At 44.9% G+C, this 21532-nt stretch overlaps 4 protein-coding genes across 6 annotated transcripts; 3 read left to right on the top strand and 1 right to left on the bottom strand.

Moving 5' to 3' along the window:
* Positions 1-2129: 2129 nt before the first annotated feature.
* LOC144706745 (protein PHLOEM PROTEIN 2-LIKE A10-like) lies at positions 2130-3686 on the top strand. Its single transcript, XM_078579753.1, has one exon. It carries the CDS (start codon positions 2264-2266, stop codon positions 3341-3343), a length of 1080 nt encoding a protein of 359 aa, XP_078435879.1. The 5' UTR covers positions 2130-2263; the 3' UTR covers positions 3344-3686.
* A 3474-nt stretch (positions 3687-7160) lies between these two features.
* Positions 7161-13969, top strand: LOC144706909 (methyltransferase). 2 transcript variants are annotated; one of them, XM_078579993.1, is made up of 9 exons: positions 7161-7226; positions 7411-7638; positions 7725-7798; positions 11724-11866; positions 11954-12000; positions 12086-12194; positions 12588-12649; positions 12774-12888; positions 13619-13969. In XM_078579993.1, the coding sequence occupies exons 1-9, from the start codon at positions 7176-7178 to the stop codon at positions 13798-13800; spliced, it is 1011 nt and encodes a 336-aa protein (XP_078436119.1). In that variant the 5' UTR covers positions 7161-7175; the 3' UTR covers positions 13801-13969. The 2 variants fall into 2 exon arrangements, with proteins under 2 accessions (XP_078436119.1, XP_078436120.1); XM_078579994.1 differs by lacking the exon at positions 7161-7226 and having other exon boundaries at positions 7503-7638; positions 11729-11866.
* Positions 13970-15233: 1264 nt separating this feature from the next.
* On the bottom strand, positions 15234-16929 carry LOC144706947 (U-box domain-containing protein 75-like). Its single transcript, XM_078580041.1, has one exon. The coding sequence runs from the start codon at positions 16719-16721 to the stop codon at positions 15396-15398; it is 1326 nt and encodes a 441-aa protein (XP_078436167.1). The 5' UTR covers positions 16722-16929; the 3' UTR covers positions 15234-15395.
* A 343-nt stretch (positions 16930-17272) lies between these two features.
* Positions 17273-18102, top strand: LOC144706646 (uncharacterized). Of its 2 annotated transcripts, none has more exons than XR_013582290.1 (2): positions 17273-17576; positions 17664-18102. XR_013582290.1 is itself a non-coding variant. In XM_078579650.1 (2 exons), exons 1-2 carry the CDS (start codon positions 17451-17453, stop codon positions 17912-17914), a joined length of 387 nt encoding a protein of 128 aa, XP_078435776.1. In that variant the 5' UTR covers positions 17415-17450; the 3' UTR covers positions 17915-18001. The 2 variants fall into 2 exon arrangements, 1 of the variants encoding a protein (XP_078435776.1); XM_078579650.1 differs by having other exon boundaries at positions 17415-17586; positions 17664-18001.
* Positions 18103-21532: the final 3430 nt, after the last annotated feature.

Raw genomic sequence — 21532 nt, 5'->3', positions numbered from 1 at the left:
ATCCTCTAAATGCTTGAAGGACCTTCTGATACTTCTAGAGTCATCTAGATGCTTCTAGAATTGTATGGAGTCCTCTAAGCTAGTCTAGAAGCGAATGGATCCTACAAGAAGCTTGTGGGTCTTTCTAGATGTTCTAGAAAGGTGTGGAAATCTTCTAGAGAAGGAGGTATCTTGAAGCTTCCAGGGAGCTCTATAAACGGAGGTGCATGCCTCATCCTGGTGACATTTCTAAAGACATCCTAGATATCATTGTAGTGTGCATCTTTGTGGGTATCCTTGTGAGCAACTTAAGAGGATTCAAGCTAAGCTAATTGGAGAATAGGAGAAGTGTTGGGACAACATAACAACTTGAAAAGATATTTCTGTGAGGAGGTGACATCAAGTGTGTATCTTCTAGTTGGTTAGTTCCTTTGGTGATATTGTTCTCTTTTCTCCTTTTGTACTTGCTGTTTTAGACCTCTATTATGAACATTGACTATCCCATTTAAGAATGTTGTTTTTCTCCAATCAGTGTGTGGGTATTATCCCTATACCCTTGGTGGATTTCTTGAGCCTGGTTGGATACATATTTTAGGCTCCGTTGAGTTAAGATCCTCAACACTGTTTATTATTTTACTAAATTGAATAAATGTTTGAATTGTTATTTAATTCATGAAACTTGTAACTACATTTTTTATGTTTGAATAAAGAATATTCATGGATTTGTACAATTAAGGAATGTACTTTACCTGTGCCATTCCTAAATTATGAAGAAATAGTTTTCCAGTATATTGTATAAAATTATTAATATATTATTCGATTTAATTAATTCATAAGTATTACCAGATTTTTATATTTTAAAAATAAATATTTGGCATTATTTTAATAATTAATAAATTATGAAATTGGTTATCTTTTGCTCCATGTTATGGGTGCAGATCAATGTTTATTACATTTAAAATTAGTTTATTACTTTTTGAAGTGACAATCATTTTAGATGGCATGGTATACTTCAAATCACTGATATAGAAACAACCAAAACTTTATCAATTGCATACTAAATGGTATGATTAATTTTTTAAAAATGTTGATAGTGTTGTAATGGTAGTGTTAATATAACTCTAGATGATGGAGAATTCATTTTAAAAAATGAGAAATAAATTGATTTATATAAGATATTTTGAGGGGTATTGTTAATTAGAAATTAACACTTCTGAATTTTGAATAAAGAGCTTTAATATTCATTCTCCACCATTACTTAAATGGTTAATAAACACCTAGTAGACATACAAAAGTGGGCAATGTCTTGTCATGCCTTTTAAAAGTTTAAGTTATGTCTTTCCTCCTATCATATCCATTGTAATCGTGGTATTTTAATTATCATAAGCAATTCCATGAGCAAAGAATTTTAATCAGACAAGAGAAGAAGGGATAGGAAATCTAATCACAAACTCTCCAAATTTTCACCTCGGATTCTACATCTCATCCTGCCAGACACATCCAGAGAAATTAAAAAAATATGTGGATAAAAAATAGAGTAAAACCTGTCACGTGAAAGAGCACAGCGCCGAGACGAGCTCAAGAACAAAAATTATTAATTAAATCGCTATTTTATTAAATTGAACTCGAGACGATCAGGTATCGATCGGACCGACCCAATCGGGTCTAAGACAGTCGGTCGCCGTCGAGAATTCCTTTGGTTATTAAACTCAATAAAATATTATTTATGTTCATATCCTTTCCAGAAAAGTCCTCGGAAATCAGGTCAGCGGTGGCGGGTTTCGGAAACGGTTGAAGCCACGTCACTGCGGTCCAAAGAGTACGGCGCGGTGATGGTTCGCTTATTCTCACCGGCGGTTCTTATTATCATTTCATTTGATTTTATATTTTCCCCCGGAATTCTCAAATCCGTCCTCTTCCTTTCGAAACACCTCCGTCCTCAAATTCCCATCTTCTTCTCCGCGATTTTCAGATATGGCGGAGAGAAATCTCTCCTGAGCGGCGAAATCCCCGTCGATTTCGCGATTTTCATCTACGGCGGCGAGAAATCTCCCCTGAGCGGTGAATTCCCCGTCGATTTCGCGGTTTTCAGCAGTGGCGGCGAGAAATCTCTCCTGAACGGCGAATTCCCGGTCGATTTCGCGATTTTCAGCTATGGCGACAAGAAATCTCTCCTGAACGGCGAATTCCCCGTCGATTTTTCGGTTTTCAGCGATGGCGGCGAGAAATCTCTCCTGAACGGCTAATTCCCCGTCGATTTCGAGATTTTCAGCTAGGGTTTCTGATGGATCTGCCTCTGTGGCCGGCGACGCTGGCCTTTCTCCGGCGGCGCCGCCGCTGGCTGCTCCTCCTCGCCGCCGCCTCCGCCGCCGGCTTCGGCGCCTACAAAGCCTACCACCTCCCCGCCGTGGCGGAGAAGCGACGGCGGCTGGCGAAGCTTCTCCGAACCGCGGCTTCCATTACGGCCGCCGTCTCCGCCTCCGCCGAAACCCTCGAACTCGTCTCCGGCGATGTGAACCGCTTCCTCCGCGGCGACTCCGACGTCGTCCCGCCCAGCCTTCGGCAGCTCTCCAAGCTCGCCCGGTCCTACGAGTTCGCCCGCGCCTTGGCCCGCGTCTCCGAGTCGGTCACGGTCGGCGTTCTCCACGGCCTCGCGAGCCAACCCACCGACCCCAAGCCCAGCCCCAATTCCTCGGTCGCGGAGAAGCTCGCCGACAAGCTCTTCTCCACCGCCGGCTCGGGCTTCGCCTCCGTTGTCGTCGGCAGCTTCGCCAGAAATCTGGTCATGGCCGCCATGAACACCTCCTCCTCCTCTTCTTCTTCTTCTTCTGCGATTCCATGGGTTGATCTTCTCTGCGCCGAGAAGCTCCGACCCTTGATCGGGGACTGCATCCAGGCCTTCGTGGGCACTGCCGTGACTGTGTACTTAGACAAAACCATGGACTTGAACGCCTTCGACGACCTCTTCTCCGGCCTGGCCAACCCCAAGCACAGCGCCAAAGTGAAAGAAGTGCTGGTCTCTCTCTGCAATGGCGCGGTCGAGACCCTCGTCAAGACCTCCCACCATGTCTTGGCCTGCTCCGGCGGCGAGGAAGAAGCCGAAGCGCAGTGCAAGAGCAGGTGGGTTGACGTGCCGAGTAATCGCAGCTTTGTTCTGGACTTAACCGGGAGGGTGACCGCTGAAACGGTGAAGTCTTTTCTTGATGTGGTGCCCGCCGGCGTTAAGGTCGTCGGCGAGGAGATTAAGGAGAAGGGCGCCGGCGTGATGAGGTACTTCGCGGCTAAGTCTCTCATTTCCATGACTGTTTGCCTCGCTCTCTGCTTGCACTTGTTCTCTGAAACTAGAGTCATGGTTCCTGCTTAGCTCCTTCTTCTTCGTTCTGTCTGGAGAAGAAACAACTTCTTGCAGTTACTGATTGCTTTCTAAGCAATTACACGGCAAAGAAAGTAGAGGCTGTTGCCCTTTCGTCATGAATTTCCATTATGATCTGGGGCTCAGCAATTCGCTCTGATGACGACGAACCCATTTATGATCTGCTCGGAAGGAGCATTCCAGAAAATTCTTCCGATTTTATAATATTCTTAGGAGCTGTATTTTTGGGATCCGGTTGTAATTACCTTTACCCATAAGGAACTCGTTTTATTTTCGTCAGAAGTTACCATCTTGATGTCTTCTTACCTCCTAATAGATCTATGACTTTTAAAGATTTTATGCTGTTAGCCCGTGGCAAAAGTAAAAAAAAGTTTCTTCTTTATGTTAAATGCCTGAAGCAAATATTTGAGCTGGTTGCTGAGTTGGCTGATAGTCCTGTCCCGTTGAATCAAGCAAAGCAAAACACTACGGTTCATAAGCAAATGAGCATTTATTTCAGATGGGATTATTTGAGCTTATCTTGCCATTTCAAGGTGAATCCCAGGGCTTTTTGGATGTTCTAAAATTACTGAAGAAAACAACACGTCCATCGAAGCCATCGAAGCCAGAGGTTTTGTAAATTTATCCATGAAGTCGGAGGTTCAAATGACTAATTCAGATGCATGAGATTAGTAGTTTCACACAAGAATCGAGAATAAAGGGTTTACAAATAAGTAAATTTTCATTTGTATTAATGGATTACATGTGATTTGAAGCTATGTTTGGAAAATTAAAGGGGATATTTAAGGCAATAATAATGTCACTTTTATGAAATGAGACTGGTAGTGTCCTTTAAAAATCTGACCAAGCTGTAAGATCTAATTATTTTAATTTGGACGATAACAAGCAGACCAAATCGCCAATTAAGAGAGAATCAAACCTTTTAAATGATCGCTTGTAAGGATCTTCGGGATTGTTTCACAGCTCGTCAGTCCTTGGATAGCAACGAAACCTTGTGAACTTCTTAGCCTACCACTTCACAAAGGAAAAACTGGAAGTCTGGAACGAGGGACATTGGCAGCCGAGAGAAAATGGAGCAGAAGAAGATGTAAGAAGAGAACTTATGGTGACTTAAAAACATGGGAGGGGCTATTGGGTGGTTACTGCTTTGTCGGTTGACTGCCTTAAATCATCTTTTAAGAAAACATGGGAGGGGCAAGCTTGTGAGAAAGAAGGATTGAAATTTGGAGGTAAAAAGAGGAGCTAGAAACTTGCCCAACACTACATACAACACAGACAGGGCCCCAATTTCAATTTTATGTTTTTCACGGATTATAAGTTTTTCATGCCCAAACTCATCCCAGTCTGTTTCATGTATTGGAAGAATCAACATGGGATCAATTGATAATCAAATAAATATACACAAGTTTCTGAATGTTCAAACATTTAAAAAGCCTAAAATCAGGGTAATGGCATTTTCACCTACAAATTACATCACATGGTTTCCATCAAATTTTAGTATTATTAAACTAACCCCACTCAACTTCCACAAATTCAACTTCCAAGCTTCTAACATTTTATTGAGTTGAATTGAGTATAAAGTATAAGTGCAAATTTCTATGGATTTAAGAGTTTTTAAACAGCATGAACCCATGAAGTATTTCTGACAAACCAGAATTTTTGCTCCAATTATTAATGTAAGACTTTTGTTTTTATTCAAAGATATTTTTAATATTTTCTAACTTGTCCATCACAAGCATGGGACAAATCCACAGGGAGAAGGTATTGCCATAGCTTTCTGGTCAAAATTTATTCCTCATTATTTTTATAAGTGTTTTTTATTTTAGTGTTTTTGTTAATATGATAAAACTTGTAAAAAAATAAGAAGACAAACATCAAAGAAAAATTTATTTGATTCTTCTGTTTATTTTATGATATTTTTTAAAATGTCCCAAATTTTATGAATTAGATTCAAAAATAATATTTTTAAAAGTAATCTACTACTGCTTTTGACAGCATGATGAGGCGAATAGTAGTATTCCATTATAGCAGAGATATTCCCCCATGGGGTAGAAGCAATGGATGTTCCAAGAATGGGATTTATTTGAACTCATTTTCTTTCTTGGTGGAAGACTTCATTCTTTCTTTCAAAGAAGAATAATATTTCTTTTTTTTTTCAAAATGCTCCTTGCTCTACTCCTAAAGTTGCGCCACACCAGAGTTCTCCTAAAGCTGTGTCTTCTTATTTATGAAACTGTGGATCGGCCTGAGATGATGATATGGGCACAGGGGATGCTGACATAGGTCAATTTCCTTATCTATGATTGGTTGACTTAGTAGGTTGGTGGGGTTCGAGCAAATGAGTTAACCCAGAATCTGGCTGTTGGATTCTAGAGGTTTGGTTGAGTGCTAAAAAACACCTTTTCATATGGTGGAAGATGAAAATCAATATAGAACTATTTTATAATGTATTTGATATCGATATTGCCTTACGGGGAACTAATTCCAATGTTGATTTGCTCTTCAAGGAGACTCTTCAAGTTGTTTAGTTGTATGGCATTGGACGTATCCACATGATCAATGTTATGATGGATATCTTCTTCTTGTCCAACTCTTCTTGAACATCTAGTTTATATCACCATCAAGTCTCCCTAGTGGAGTGAGTGGAACGAGTAGAATGGAATAAGGGGCCCATGCCTTGCTAGCATGGGCACCTAAAATGGGTTCCCCGTTTATATGCTTATTTGCGTACTTCTTTAAAAAAATTGAAGTATATCTGCCAACATCCATTAATCGTGTGTGTCCCGCTAGGCCCATGTATCAGTCTAGTTAATAACTTTAATGACCCCAAGAATTTATTGGCCAGCATCATTAGTTAACTATATCAGCATTAATTAATCAATGATCAATTTAATTCAACTAATAGTTCAAGATTATACTCCATGGGTGCAATTCTACAACTCGTGCACTAAAATAAATACTAAATTAACTCTCTCATGGAACCTTTTCCATCATCACATACCATGTATAATCCTTCCTCCATGTGAGATTCCCTGATGACATAGGTATGGTTAGTACTTTCAAACCATCAAGCCTTAATATTTCATTCAATTAGCACTAATGTGTAAATGGGATTCTTGGATAAGTTCTTCACCAATATCTCCACTATCTTGGCCACAAATTTAATGCATCTTCCTCCTCAACTCAATCTACCCTACACCGAAGGTAGGTCAATGTTTTAGTCGTTAAAAACGTGCACAAATAAAATAAAATATCTAAAATAGGGCATGCAAATTACAAGTCCAAAATTGACTTTGCACGCGGTGATCATCTGGATTGATCCGTAGGAATATTATTGTCACACTAACTATTGGCAAAAACACGGTGCCAGGTACGACCCACCCAAGGGTCTTGCTCGTAAACCAATCCTGTCTTGCCCTAACACCACCCCGGGGGTTTTATACATGTGAAGGTCTAACATTTGCTTGGGTGTATTGTCACACTAACATGATGCGTCTAATTAGGACATAGTGTCACACTAAGGTACTTGAAAATTGTCCCATTCAAGGTAAAGTGAAAAGAGGAAAAGATGAGAGGGGTGTTGACCAAACCTCATGTCAAGTTTAACCAATGTTTGATTATGCAAATAAATTAGGATCGAATCAAAATGCCATCAAATTAAAATAACCTCAGAGTGGTCTGAGATTGACTCCCTCAGCCAGAGAAATTTAAGAGTGGTCCAACATGACACTATGATTGGACTGAGATTGACTCCCTCATGGCTGGCGGCTAGGCGATTTTTGGAGACAGATGGCGGTCTTTGAATTCTTCTCCTAGAGCTGTAATGTTTTTTTGGAAAACAATAGAGGATTATGGGATTAATCTCAAGCTTCTTGTAAGTGATTTTGCAGGCAATGTTCCATCCCAGATGAAATATCAAGCTTTGATTGTATTTGTTTAACAAAACCGTTTTTTCTACTCAAACCTGAATTAATTTTCTTATAACTTCCTATACTATTTATTTCACAGTCAAAATCTTTAATTAGTTCAAAGTTATACATCGTTTCCTTCTGCTGTAGTCGGGGTTTATCGGTTCGGCGCAGGCGATCGTGGGGGATTGGAGCTCCACAGCTACAAAATCGAAGAGGATGAAGCAAGCTCTGGCGTTCCCACGCCCCTCTCACGTCTCCGCCGTCCGTTCATGGCGTAATCTTCCTGGAATTTCCGTTCGTGCCTTTGCTTCCATCGCTGATCAATCTCGCGGTGGTCTTCCCCGCTTCTATTCTGACGTTCTTCCTTCTTCCAAGGTCCTAGCCTGCCCATTTCCCTTGATTTTGACTTCTCTCTTTGATTGGCGCGTTTTATGTGTTTTTTACGCCACTTTTTGCGGCAGGGTGACGCGGTCCGTGTCCAGGGGGATGAGTTCTGGCACATGGCCAAGGTACTGCGTCTGCGCGTCAATGATCGGTATGCTTCAATCTCGCGTAATTTCTGAAGATAATTCGTCGGTTTTGATGGCCTAATCCTTCGATTTGTCCGGAGAAATGTCGTTGCTGCCACTGGCGTGGTCTAGAAACTCCAATTGGATCTGTCGACGTAGATATTTCGTGAGAATTTCATACACATGTTGGGGATTCTGTTTGTGGTCCTACGCATTCCGCACATGTGATAATGAATTCATCAAGGAATTCCATAACAAGTGCTCCATCAAGGTGGCAAAGCTTGCTATTGCGTTTGATGAAAAAAACCCATGACTGATAATGCTTATAGCTTTTGGCTCATCATCCTCCTTCATGCAAACCTCAAAGGATTTATTTTTGGATGAAGCGTTGAGAAGATTAGTGTGTTCCCCTGTCGATCTAACGAGATGTATATCCTTGGGATTCTTGCACTTTTGTGGATAATAACTTTGTTCGATGCAATAATGACTTTGCACATTTGCACAGTTGATGCAATGGAGATTTGTCTTTCTTTTCTTCGAAGACAATCAGGGCCCTGTAGGTAGCCTTCCTGGTTGCATGGTTCTTGCGTCTATACACTCTTCCAACTATTGCATCAACTCTGCACTGTGAGGAGGGTTCAAGCCGGAGGAACTATACCCTCATATAGATCGCGGCTTGGGCCATGTTCTTGGCATCCACACCCAAAGTTTTTCCAAAATCGTTCACCAGGAGCATGATGTCACGGAGCCAACCCGACCATGGGCTCACCTCTGTCAGCATATTTCATGCTATATACCCATCGCAGGATGGGTAAATTGTCTGGCCATGTAGACTTTTGATGTTGTAGGTGGCCGCCTCAGGGCCATTTGGATGTTGGCTTCAATGGACATGATGTTATCTGTGGTGCCACTGTATACCATTGTCTGGATCTTGAGAGACCTGACTTTTACCATATCATAGAATATCACGGGCACCATTAGATTGATGTTTTTTTTTCCGCCAGTTGGGAGTTTAGAGTCAACAACTGATTGATGCCTACCTGGACATCTTGCTCTGACAATGATCAGCATTAGCATGTTGACTGTCTTGTATGCCACAAGCAGAGGGCACTCAGATCTCCAATGTTTCCCTCAGGAGTAACAACCTATACAGGGTCCTGCTACCTTCTAGGTCTGCTGCCTCTTGTTGTCTGGATGATTGTCTGGTCAGCTGGGCTTTTGCTCGTCTGCGGCTTTGCATGTTTCCATGACACTTTGAAAGATTCTTCCTCCGTGATCATTAGTAGAAATCACGAGTCTTTGCATCTCGTGCTTTACCCAGTGCTGGAGTCCTCTTACAAATGTGAGGAGAACTATCAAAGACAGAATCCTCTCCGTGTTGAAACTGCATGTGAAATGAAAACCACAACATTCTTTCTGGGGATGCTGGTTTACTGTGGGTTGACGTCTGGCACTGATAGGAACCTGATGCATTCCCCGTCACCAACAGAACAGATATCAAAGGGGAGAAGGTATTGCAACCACAAATGAAGAGAAAACTTCCTCGTTCCAAAAAGGAGACAGCAGGGTTCCCAGTAACACGGGAGAGAACAAGAGAGGAGGAGATAGAGGATGAGGAGGAGGGTCATAAAAAGTTGGGAGCCTTCCAGAGGATGGAGAGCAGCTCGCCCTTAGTGGAGTCCTATTGGGGCGACCACCTGAGGATGTGAGGGAAGAGCCGATTAGGTCACTGAAAGGGGCTGAGGATGAGAGGGGAGAGGAGAGATGAGAAGGAATGAACGTACCTGCAACTTACTGCTTGACTCCTTTACTTTCCGCTTGGCTACTTATACCCATCTCCTGACATTTCCTTTGATACACCCGACAGCGGACCATATCAGAACCTTTCCCATTCCTGTCAGAGTATGCATGCAAGGAAGCTGCCTGGGCCCAGTAAAAACCTGAGGGACATGTCCGGGGTCAAAAACCTTTGATCAATGGGCCTTAGACTCTATATAATGGAGGGAGGACCAAGTCAATACGAAACTAAAAGAAGTTTTTATCACAGAGGTGGGCTGGAGTTCAGGAGAGCTGTTCCGATCCGGAGGATATGAGAACTGATCCGGTTTCCTCTTTATTCTCATTGATTTCTTTTTCATTTTTCATCTCTTTTTCTCTGTGAGCCGTGATTGTGACATTGATTCTATTTGATTGCCACATTCCTTATCTATGACTGAGTTTCCAGTGACGCTCTTTCACATTCTTCTCAACTGTAGACCGACCAACTACTAATCTTGGGATTTCTATTACAAAATTCTTATAAGATCTTTCCAGATCTTATCAAGCACTTACTATAAAATTTTCTGTCAGCTCCTCTGTAAACTCCTCCCAAAGGGTGATTCCTTGGGGCTGATACGACTCTGTGGCCACCAGAACTTGGCATCACCTTCAATGAGTGAGCCTGCTATCTGTAAATTCTCTTCATTACAGCATCTGCCAGGTCTCTAAAAACTGGCTCTGATTCCAGCTGAAATTGTCCAGCTCCTGAAAGCTGCAGGCCCTGTCATTGCATCATGGCTTTGCTGCCTTCAGTCTCTAATAAGTAATCAGTTATCAATTGTCTGATAACAAATGATTCAGCTGTCATGAGAGACTCACGAGACCTCTTCCCTTGAACTGTTCTTTACCTCTGTCATCTAACCCCCATATTTAACTGGAGTGACCTTGTTGCCATCACCACCAGCTGCCGTGGCCACTCCATCTGCCGCCGCAGCTGTCCTTCTCTCTTCTGCCGATCATGGCTGCCACCATCTCTACGACATTTTCATCCTTAGTGAGGATGATGGGATGACAATGTCAAATTGTCGTTGACCTCATCATTACTCTGCAAGTACGACGGTGATGACCAAATTGGGATCTTCATCATCGCACACTTTTTGGCTGACCATTGTGCTGATAACAATGAAGATGACAATGGGGGTTTTTCAATGACGATGACAAGTTAGTCCTGGAACAGCTGACCCTAATGATGCTGATTGTCATGCCCTGTTCAGGTTTTCTTCATCTCCTTGTCCAACACAGGGAGAAAGATTGTGCAAGGGAAGAGAGATCTGCTGATGAAATTCCAAAGAGAACATAGTGATATGGTCCCGATTAGATTATATGAAAAACATAAAAGACGTGGTGGTCAAACAAGGGATTTTTGACCCAGGAAAGCATCATGGGGCCTTGTGTCCCAGGTGGTGCTGACATGGGTACTAACTCCAGGTCTTGACCAAGAGTGGGATAAGGAATATGAAAAGCCCATAAATAAGAGGCGAGACCTAAAATAAAGGCATCCTGGAAGTTCGAGTTCTTGGACGGTGCTGAGAACTCTGGAGGGAATAGCTGTATGTGGGAAGATGTTGTCCAATGGTGCTCAGGCTGTCAGAGGTGCTAGCTTACAACGAGAGAGGTGATCACTCGAAAGCAAAGTATAGTGGACCTCCAATCAATACATATTTCTTATTTTTTTTACCAATTTGGTACAGATTGTATCACATTGCGGACAGCACAGAGGCTAACTTCAGGAAGGTTATAGAGAGGGAGAAATAGAGTAAGCGTTCAGATGGGGGTAGCGAGTAGACAGAGAGAGTGAGCCTTACAAAATGAATCCTTTCAGCCGATTTGCTATCACCTACCCCTTTTAAAGGGTTTGGGTGTCCTTGGGCGAGGTCATTTTTGTCTCTCTCTCGGGCTTGGGCTGATTGAAAGGTTTTGACATGGTTCCAGCCCAACATTTCTCGTATAGGTCGCCTGATATCATATCACAATCTAACAAAGATCATCAGTGCCGGATGGGTAAGTTAAAGACCACGGTCAGAATTATTTTCTTCCTGTTCATTTTTGGTGGGATCTGAAAATTAGTCAAGTGCATAAGTATATGATTGAAGAGTGAATGTTTAATTTGTTTATTTCTGTCTTGACGATAAGGATAGAACTCTTCAACGGAAGGGGAGCTGTGGTTGAGGGATGCATAGACAGCATTGACCGAACTGGGGTTAATTTCCTGGCTTCTGAAGAACCAAAGCTAGTCAACCTCAAAAGCATCCAGTGGCACGTCTTTGCTGCTTTTGGTGGGTTTTTCTTGGGAAACATGTACTGCTACATATTTATCGAGTTTTAATTTAATTCTTTTCTTCGCAATGTACAAAACTTTGCAGGAAGCCTGAAAGGCGGCCGGGGAGATTGGCTTGTTGAGAAGTGCACCGTATGTGATCTCGCTCCCCCCCTTTCCTTCTTGATGGTTCTATGTTATCCAAAATTGCTGATTTTTTACTTGATTTGTTCACCAGGAGCTCGGCGCCAGTAGCATCACGCCCTTGCTGACCGAAAGATCTTCTTCCATGGCAGATAACCGGATCGATCGGCTGCATCGAGTCGTGCTAGCAGCCAAAAAACAATGTGGGCAGATTAATCTACTTCATCTGGATCTAGGATTAGGACCATCCCTTCAGCTTTGTTGGCGAATGTAGACAGACAGTTGACAATTCTTCTATGACAAATCAACATCATTGGACGCCAACATCAACGTCAACAGTTCCTAGGTTACAAGAATTTCCATCATCGTTAACATCAGCATCAACTATGCTGATTGACGTTGATTTTAGTGTTGACCGGTTTATTTTTTGAGAATCCGTCTTGTCAACTTTAACGAGGGTTGATGACTCTGATGGGTGACAGACGGTTGACGAGCAATGGTAGATCTAATGGAAAGTTACCATTACGATCTTGTTAGTAGTCCCGTAATTTCACAAAGTGGATAATTCACAAGTGCTCTTCTTGTTTTTCTCTCAGGTCAGCGTCTGGACGAGATGAAGCTGAATCCCCCTGTAAAGATTCAGGATCTTTTGCCTCTTGTGAGTAAAGTTGTAATGGCTTAATAATGCTTATTCAGATATTCGTGATGGGTTTTGGGTATGAACGTATTTGATGCATGGAAATTTCGAATTGGTTCTCTCAATCTTGTCTCTTTCGATGCAGATTACTGGTGCAAAGGTTGCATTCGTCGCGGTAGCGGGGGCGACCCCTCTTTGTAAAACCTTTCATAACTCGAGGTTAGACGCTGGTGGGCTGATCATCATCGGCCCAGAAGGAGGTACGTAATCTCTCTTTCTTTGTCTCTCTTAATCCTTTTTTATCCCTTTCTCTCTCTAGCAATCTATCGCAAGCTGTTTCCCTTTCTCCGTTTCTCGGTCTCTCCGTCTCTCTGTCTAGCTCACGCTCTCCCCCTTTCCACTGTTTTCTCTGTCTCTCTCTCTCTACATCTTTCTGTCTTTCTGTCTGTCTCTCTCCCTTTCCCTGTCTCTGTCTCTGTCTGTCTCTGTCTCTGTCTCTGTCTCCCCTCCCTCCCCCTTTCTCTCGCTCTATCTCTCGTTGTCTCTATCTGTCTCTATCCGTCTCTCTCTCACTTCTTCTCTGTCTATACTTCTCTCCCTTTATCTCTTCCGTCCTTTCTCTCTCCCCTCCCTTTCTCTCCTCTCTCTCTCTCTCACTCATTCACCCACTCTCTCTCGATCTCTTTCTCTGTCTCTCTTCCTGCCTCTTTCTCTATCTTTCGATCTCTCTCTCTTTCAATTATTCATTCTTTTGCCCGATTATTCAGTCTAAATGAGATGCGAGGTTGATGGTTTAGAAAAACCCTTTATCTGTCTTGGTCTCTCTCACCCCTCTCTTTCTCTCTCTCGATCTCATTCATTGTCTCTCTTCCTCTCTCTTTCTCTATCACTCTCTCTATCTCTCCCTCTCTCTCTCAATCATTTAATCATATCTCTCAGTCTTTATGGGATGCATGGTTGATGGGTTAGAAAAGTTTTGAACGTTTCCAGACTTCACGGAGAAGGAAGTGGAGATGATGACCCAAAGCGGCGTAACAGCCGTTGGCCTCGGCCCATGCCGGCTTCGCGTGGAGACAGCGGCCATTGCCCTTCTTTCCTCGCTCATGCTATTTTCAGACGCCGAAGCTTCACACCCATTACTCCCCCAGATGCGTTATTCCAGTCAAGAATAGGAGAGAGAGATGGGTTCATGAGTATCGTAGAGATGACATGGCATGTTATGATAAAGACCATAGATTTCTTCATGCAGGTTGGGGCATATGGTGAGATGAGTTACTTGAAATGTTTTCATAGATGAGATTCTTTGACAGCAAATTTGGTCAGCCAATGGACATTTCAATACATGGGTAATATTTATAACACAACAATAAAGGTCCCTATCCTACTCAGGGTTGGGCCAATAGGGGCATTTTGGTCATTCGGCCATTATAGTTTGTCTCTACTCTGTCGTAGCGATCCTGCATCTGGGGAACATCTATCTACTTGTCTCATTTATTATTTGCCTAAATCAAGATTCTTATCATACCACAAGATATATAGACTAAGAGTAAGCACATTCGCTAGTCGAGGGAGGAAAATGGGCTTCATTGAGTTTGGGCTTTTGATGGAAATGGGCCCAGACTGGATGTGGGGACCACCATGACCTAACCTGACAAGTCGACGGGCCCACTATCTCGAATCTTGGCTTACCCGAGGATGGTCAGTGGGCCAGTACGGAGAATGGTCCAATTTCCCGAGTTCCCAGGCCCAGGTCAAGGGTAAGCCTCAGGCTTCCCCCACCTGGGTCCCACGTCCAGTACAAGACACATCAGCGAATCAATACCAGTCAACGGTCAAGATCTCTCTCTCTAACTCTCTCGAACTCCATCTCTATCACCTCTCTCTGCGTTTGCCCACGAGGGCGGATCAAAATTTGAACAAGCAGGATGATTATGGATCAAATACCAGTCAATGGCCAAGATCTCTATCTCTATCTCTCTCTCTAACTCCATCTCTATCACTTCTCTCTGCGTCTGCCCATAACGAGGGATAAAGATTTGAACAAGCAGGATGATTATAGTTCAAATACCAGTCAACGGTCAAGATCTCTATCTCCCTAACTCCATCTCTATCACCTCTCTCTGCGTTCGCCCATGAGGAGGGATCAAGATCTGAACAAGCAGGATGATTATAGATCAGACAGCAGGCAACGGTTAAGATCTCTCTCTCTAACTCCATCTCTACCTCTTCTCTCTGCATTTCCGCATACGGGGGATAAAGACTTGAACAAGCAGGATGACTTTAGATCAAACAGCAGTCAACGGTCAAGAACTCTCTCTCTAACTTCATCTCTATCTCCTCTCTCTGCCTTCGCCCGCCAGGAGGGATAAAGATTTGAATAAGCAGGATGATTATAGATCAAATACCAGTCAAAGGTCAAGCTCTCCATCTCTCACTCTAACTCCATCTCTATCACCTCTCTCTGCATTTGCGCATGAGGAGGCATTAGGACATGAACAAGGAGGATGATTATACATCAAATACCAGTCATCGACCAAGATCTCTCTCTCTCTCTCGAACTCCATCTCTATCACCTCTCTTTGCGTTCGCCCATGAGGAGGCATCAAGGTTTGAACAAGCAGGATGATTATAGATCATCAATGAAGAACAAAAATGGCCGGCGTGCAATGGGAAATCCGGCTTATTGACCAAGTATGCGGGTCGGTTTGAATGATGATGATGATGATGATGATGATGATGGATGAGGGGTGAGTTGGTGGTGGCCGGGTCACTGGATGGTGGCTGTGAGGCGGCACTTGGCGACGAAGAGGTCGGCGGCGTAGTAGAGGCTGCAGAGCTTGAGAAGCTCCGCCGAGCTCTGCTTGAGCGGCGCCGCGCAGCCGCTCTGTATGACGAGAAGCAGCTTGGCCGCCAGCCCCGCCTCCACCGCCCGCAGTCCGCACTCCTCCGGCGAGCTCCGGCACACCGCCCACAGCACCGCCAGCGCCTCCCCCGTGCACGCCTCCGACACCGTCATGAGCGCCTTCACCGCCGCCGGCACCGCCCCCCCGCACCCCGCTATCGCCGCCCGCCCCCCCTCCTCCTCCGCCAGCGCCGCCAGCACCGCCCACCCCATCTCCGCGCACTCCCCCCCCCACCCCCGCAGCCTCTCCACGATCTGCCCCACCGCCCCCACCGCCACCACCGCCGCCCGCGCCCGCCGGGACCGCCCGCACACCGCCCGCAGCACCCGCAGCGCCGGCGCGGCGCACTCCCCCGCCCGCCTGTCCTTCACCATCCTCACCAGCCCCGCCAGCAGGCTCAGGCTGAGGCACTCCCCCACCCCTTCCCCTTCCTCCTCGCCGATCACCCTCTCCACCACCCGCGCGCAGCACAGCCTCGTCTCCGCCGACCCCTCGTTGAGCAGGTCCGCCAGCAGAGACACCGCCGCCGGCCTCAGCAGCGCCCTCCTCGCCTCGCGGTCCAGCGGCAGAACCGCCAGCACCGCCGCCGCCGCGGACCCGACCTCGTGCGACGTGAACGGCCCCAGCAGAGACGCCGCCAGCCCGGCGGCGCCGCCCTCCGCCGCCGCCTTCACGGCGGCGCCCTGCCCCACTAGGAGCTGGTGAAGGTCCCTCAGCGCCTGCGCCTTCCCCCGCTTGCCCTCCGCCTTGCGCAGCGCCTCCACCAGCGCCGCCGCCCTCCCGCCCACGTCCTCCGCCCGCTTCCGGCGGCGCTGCCGCCGCTGCGCGAACCAGGCCTGCATCAGCTGCCGGAGCGTCCCGTTCGGGGTCACCGCGTCGTCCCAGAGCTCCTGCATCGTGGTGGGGCACGTCATCCGTCCCATCGCCAGCCATCTCTGAATGTTCCGCCGCTCGTACGTCTGCCCCGTGCACAGCGTCACCGGATCCGTCATCGGCTCCAGCGAGATCGGGCAGATGAACACCGCCGGGACTTCTTCTTCGTCCTCCGCCGCCGTCGCCGCCGCCGCCGCCGCCGGATCTGCCTTCTCGCCGCCGCCCAGCACGCCGTCCCTCACCGCGCTCGCCACGTCCACCACCTGCGCGCGGCTCTCCAGCCGCCACGTCGCTGCCATCTGCCTCATCTCCGGCATTTCCCCCTCTCTTCCGATAGACTCGCAAGACTGAAATCAGCAACGAAACCTCCACCCCGCCGGCGGCGCCGCCGTCAATCTCGCCGCCTCCGCCGCCATCGAGGAACACGATTTAAAGAGGAGCGGAAAGGGGTGGAAGAACCGAAGAAGAAGAAGACGAAGGAGAAGAAGAAGAAGAAGAAGATGACTGTCCAGTCTCCAGCGCGGAGATGTGGCTATCAAGCCCGTCCTTCTCCGGTCAAATCTATGACTTTACTTAGTTATAATCTAATCCCCGCTTAGTCTCGTTTTCAGAGTGGGCCCCGCCATTAATTACCATTACGTCGTTAGTCTTCCGGTGACCCAGCTGTTAACGTCACCGGCGACCGGCTCTGCTGTACGTGATCCGGTCGTCGGCTGCCGTTGACCGGGTTCAAAAGCCCAATTCTCGACCAATGCGAAGCCTCCACGTGGAGCCACCTGTTTATTTGCTCGCAGCTTAATTTAATTCGCGCTTGCGTTGCGGTCGCAGTGGATTATTTAATTTCTGCTTTTATTTCTTCCACCTGAGACGGGGGGGACCGGTCCGGCCCACACGTGGGGAGGGGGATGACGTCGAACCGGCCGGCCGACCGGTCAACCCGGGAAAGTGACCGGGCTGACACGTCAGCGTACCATTTAAAAAATATTAACGAGCTATTAATTTTCCGTTTTTATTATTTCAAATTGGTGGTAGGGGAGACTGGAGAGATGGCGGAGCGGCGAGAATGGGGAAGAAGGCGGGAGGAGAGAGGGCGGAGATTCCAGGAGGCGCTGAGGAGAATCTACTTCCCAGAATCTCAGATTCCGTCTGCGGCGGCGGAGATTGAGCAATCGGTCGAGATCTGTAGGCTCTGATTTTCTGCAATTTTTTTAATGCCATGTCAGTTTTGATCTTACAGTTTCTTCGCGTTGATGTTGCAGCGGTGGAAGCGGAGGGATTGGAGGAGGCGGATGAGGAAGAGATCAAGCGATTTGAGCCGGAGATGGTAGATCGGAAGCTCACTCGGTGTCAGAGAAAGAGGCTTCGTAAGAGGAAGCTAAAGGAAGCGACCTCCGCGGCCGAATCGGATGAGAGGAGGAAGATCGCTGGGCCTCTGTTGTCGTCCGGGCGCCTTCGAAGGGAGAGATCGAGCTCTGTGGAATCTGATCGGCCGGAGACAAATGCAGATTAGGTGTCGTTTTCCTGGTAATCGAAACCTCCGAAGCTTCTGATCATCGCGTTTACTGATTTTTTTTATCCCATCTTAGTTCGGTCAGAAGATTGTTCCAGTCATAATCTCGGTCGATCTTGAGTTGGAATGTGAGTCTCAAGGGAATCGTGGCGGTTATGTTGATTAGTAAACAAAAACGAATTTTGTGATGTTGGCTTGTTGAATGGTGGTTGGGCGATGAGCTGCCGGGTGCTTAAAAGAAAGATCATATTTGACCAAAACATGTCATCTTAGCAGGATCCACTAATAGATATTATCTTCTTGCGGGTCTCCCAGTTGAACGTTATACAAAGTGATCTTTGAACGAAATGTTGTTCTACTCTAAAAAAAGATCAAATTTGACCAAAAGATGTGACTTTGAGTCAAAGGAAAGATCATTTTTCGTAACGTTCAACTGGGTGACCTGCAGGAAGATAATATATATTAGTGCTTCCTTGATTTCGTTTGTAAGGCTTCAAATGGAATGCCGTAGACGAACAAATGTTGGTCAAATTAGAGGAACCAAGAATTAGATAAGAAATTAGCCAAGAGGGCTAATAAGTTAGTCTCCAGAGTTGTTACAAAAAAAAAAACTTGCGAGGACAACGTTGATAAAAAAAATATTCTGAGCAAAGCTACTGTGTTGGAAAAAAATTGTATTAAATAACAACAAAAAAATTGTAGAGGGTTGGTGAGATGGTAGAAAACTAGTGAACAACTTTGTGGATGAGCAATTTTAGAATTGTCACGAGGCATCCTTCCGTTCATCGTTTGGGCAGCATGGTCCACCACCATGACATGTTCTTGATGCAAAAAAACTGCATTAGATATCCGGTGCTGACTAGAATGTTTGATTTTGACCAGCATTATTCAACCTGTATTGGCAGAAAATAATTGAACCTGATTTCAAGCTCACTTCTTCCAACAACAAATCAATTTATAATCTCAAAATCATTAAATTAATCAGATTTTGTTAATGCATAGAGGATGATGGAAGAAAATAATCAGTTTATAAACTCAAAATCATTAAATAATCAAAATTTGACAATGCATTTAGGAAGATGAAAGAAAATAATCAGTTTATAAACTGAAAAACATCAAAATCATTAGAACAATTAATTGCTGCCCGGCTTGATGGCCTCGGCCACGAGATCCGCTTCGCTGCAGGGTTAGGGTTAGAGCTTTTCTCTAAACTGAGAACTCCAGGTCCCCTTGGCCTATCGGCCTGGAATTAGAAAATGGGTTTTTATATTTAATGTAAAGTTCAACATTGGTCCAAGCGAGGTAAAAAATACTCACCCACTAGCCTTATTGAAGACAAAAAACTCTACAGAAACTGCCAAAAATTGGCTTCCAGCGTGGAATATTCAGCATGACAAAGGTCGTAGAGATTTCTCCCTTGACTGGCAACCAATTTGTATTATTCAAAGCAAAAACAGAAGGTAAAGGATATGAGCTTTACAAGGAGCCGAGATACCACAGCCAAGAATGACGGAGATATTTTAAGGGGTTTAAATGTTTCAGAGTCTATCTGAGAACAAAGAGAAGAGAGAGAGAGATACAGACAGAGAAACGAGATAGATGGACAGAGAGAGCGAGGTAGATAAATGGAGAGAGAGATGAGACAGATAGAGAAAGGCAGGTAGATTGATGGAGAAAGAGAGAGAGCAGAGATAGATAGATAGAAAAAGAAAGGAAGATAGATGGAGAGCGAGAGAGGAAAGAGAGGTAGATAGATGGAGAGAGAGAGGTAGATAGATGGAGGGAGAGAGAAAAGAGAGGTGAGATGGATAGATGAAGAGCGAGGTAGATAGATGAAGAGAGAAGAGAGAGGAAGAAAGATGGAGAGAGAGAGCGAAGAGAGAAAGGAGATAGAGATAGATGAAGCGTGAGAGAGAGGAGATAGAGAGCTAGATAGAGAGAAGAGAGAGATTGATAGAGAGAGAGGAGAGGAATAGATAGACAGAGAGAGAAGATATGAGATAGATAAATGAAGAGAGAGAGACAAATAGATAGAGAGAGAAAGAGAACAGATGGAGGGGAGAGAGGGAGAGAGAGGGAGGCAGAATGATACAGAGAGAGAGAGAGAGAGAAGAGATAGAGGGGAGAAAGGAGAGAAAGAGGAGAGAGAGAGGGAGGCAAAATGATACAGAGAGGCAGAGAGATAATGAGAGGAGAGAGATATAGAGGGAGAGCAAAAGAGAGATAGAGAGAGAGCGAGAGAGAGATAGAGAGAGAGCGAGAGAGAGATAGATAGAGAGCGAGAGAGAAAGAGAGAGAGATAGAGAGAGCGAGAGAGAGAGGAGAGAAATAGCGAGAAAGAAAGAGAGAGATGAGAGAGAGATGAGAGGGAGAGGGTTAATAGTAGGAAAACGGCCTTTCATCCGATGAAGATCGAACATGCATGGTCGCCTATGTTCTTCACAACCTGGCGCTATCGTGGTCCACGTACCCCTGCTACCCCTGCCGCACAATGCCATGGGCACTATCTTTGCGTTGCGGAAATCATAGTTAAATGGGTCACATGGTTTGATCTGGCGCACTCTGTGAGCTTTGTTTCTCTGCGTGACTTCTTTGGCCGACTCAGCTCGGCCTGATGAGATCTGCGCTCCTTGCTACAACCCACCAAGCTCACTATGCAACTTGTCCCCACACAGTCCACAATCTTAAACAATACAAAAAACTAATGTCGCATTGCAAATCTCAAGAAATATGCTTCTGATATATATTAAATACATATCAATGTTGAACAAAAGAAATGTTTCTTATTAAGCGGGTTGCAGAAGCGCATGGGTGTTGTGCAGTGGCGCACTGGCCTTGGGCAATCAATGGGCATGCCAGCTTGACTGTCAGCCATGGTTCCCTCTACAACCCATTTTGTGACTCGAGTGGCATTCTTGACAGTCCATTGATGGTGTGGGCCTCGCATGCTTAAAATTTGAATTTCCTCTCTGGTTTTATAAATTAAGACTTCTAGATTTTTTTGGGTATTTACCAAAAATATTAAGCCATGGGTTCTCTCCACAACCCACTTTGTGACTCAAGTGGCATCCTTGAAAGTTCATTGATGGTGTGGGCCTGGCATGCTTAAGTTTTCAATTTCCTATATTACTTTATATGTTAAAACTTTCAGATTGTTTCGAAAACTAGCAAAAATGTTAAGCCCTGGGTTCCCTTCTCAATCTACTTTGTGACTCAAGTAGCATCCTTCAAAGTTCATTCATGGTGTGGCCTGGGATGCTTACGTTTCTAATTTTCTCTTTTATTTTATTTATTAACACTTACATATTTTGATGATAAATAGCAGTATGATTAATTCCTGGATTCCCTCGTCCACCTAGTTTGTGACTCAAGTAGCATCCTTGACGGTCCAATGATGGTTTGGGCCTGGCATGATAAAATTTCAATTTCATCTCTTATTTTTTATACCCAATTTATCTCGTTTATAATGCTTAAAATGAACTAATATAGTCACAATACTTCATTTAAGACTGCGTTATCTCCATTCTTATTGTCTTCTCCTTCATTTGATTGTCTTAAAAGGGCAAGGGACATAGCTTTAGCAATTCTAAAGTAGTCATCTCAGAAATTACGAACTTA

Source organism: Wolffia australiana, chromosome 8 (assembly GCF_029677425.1).
Source record: "Wolffia australiana isolate 7733 chromosome 8, ASM2967742v1".
Taxonomy (NCBI): Eukaryota; Viridiplantae; Streptophyta; class Magnoliopsida; order Alismatales; family Araceae; genus Wolffia; species Wolffia australiana.
Note: the sequence above shows the minus strand (reverse complement) of the source record. Positions and strands in the feature narration are given on the sequence as shown.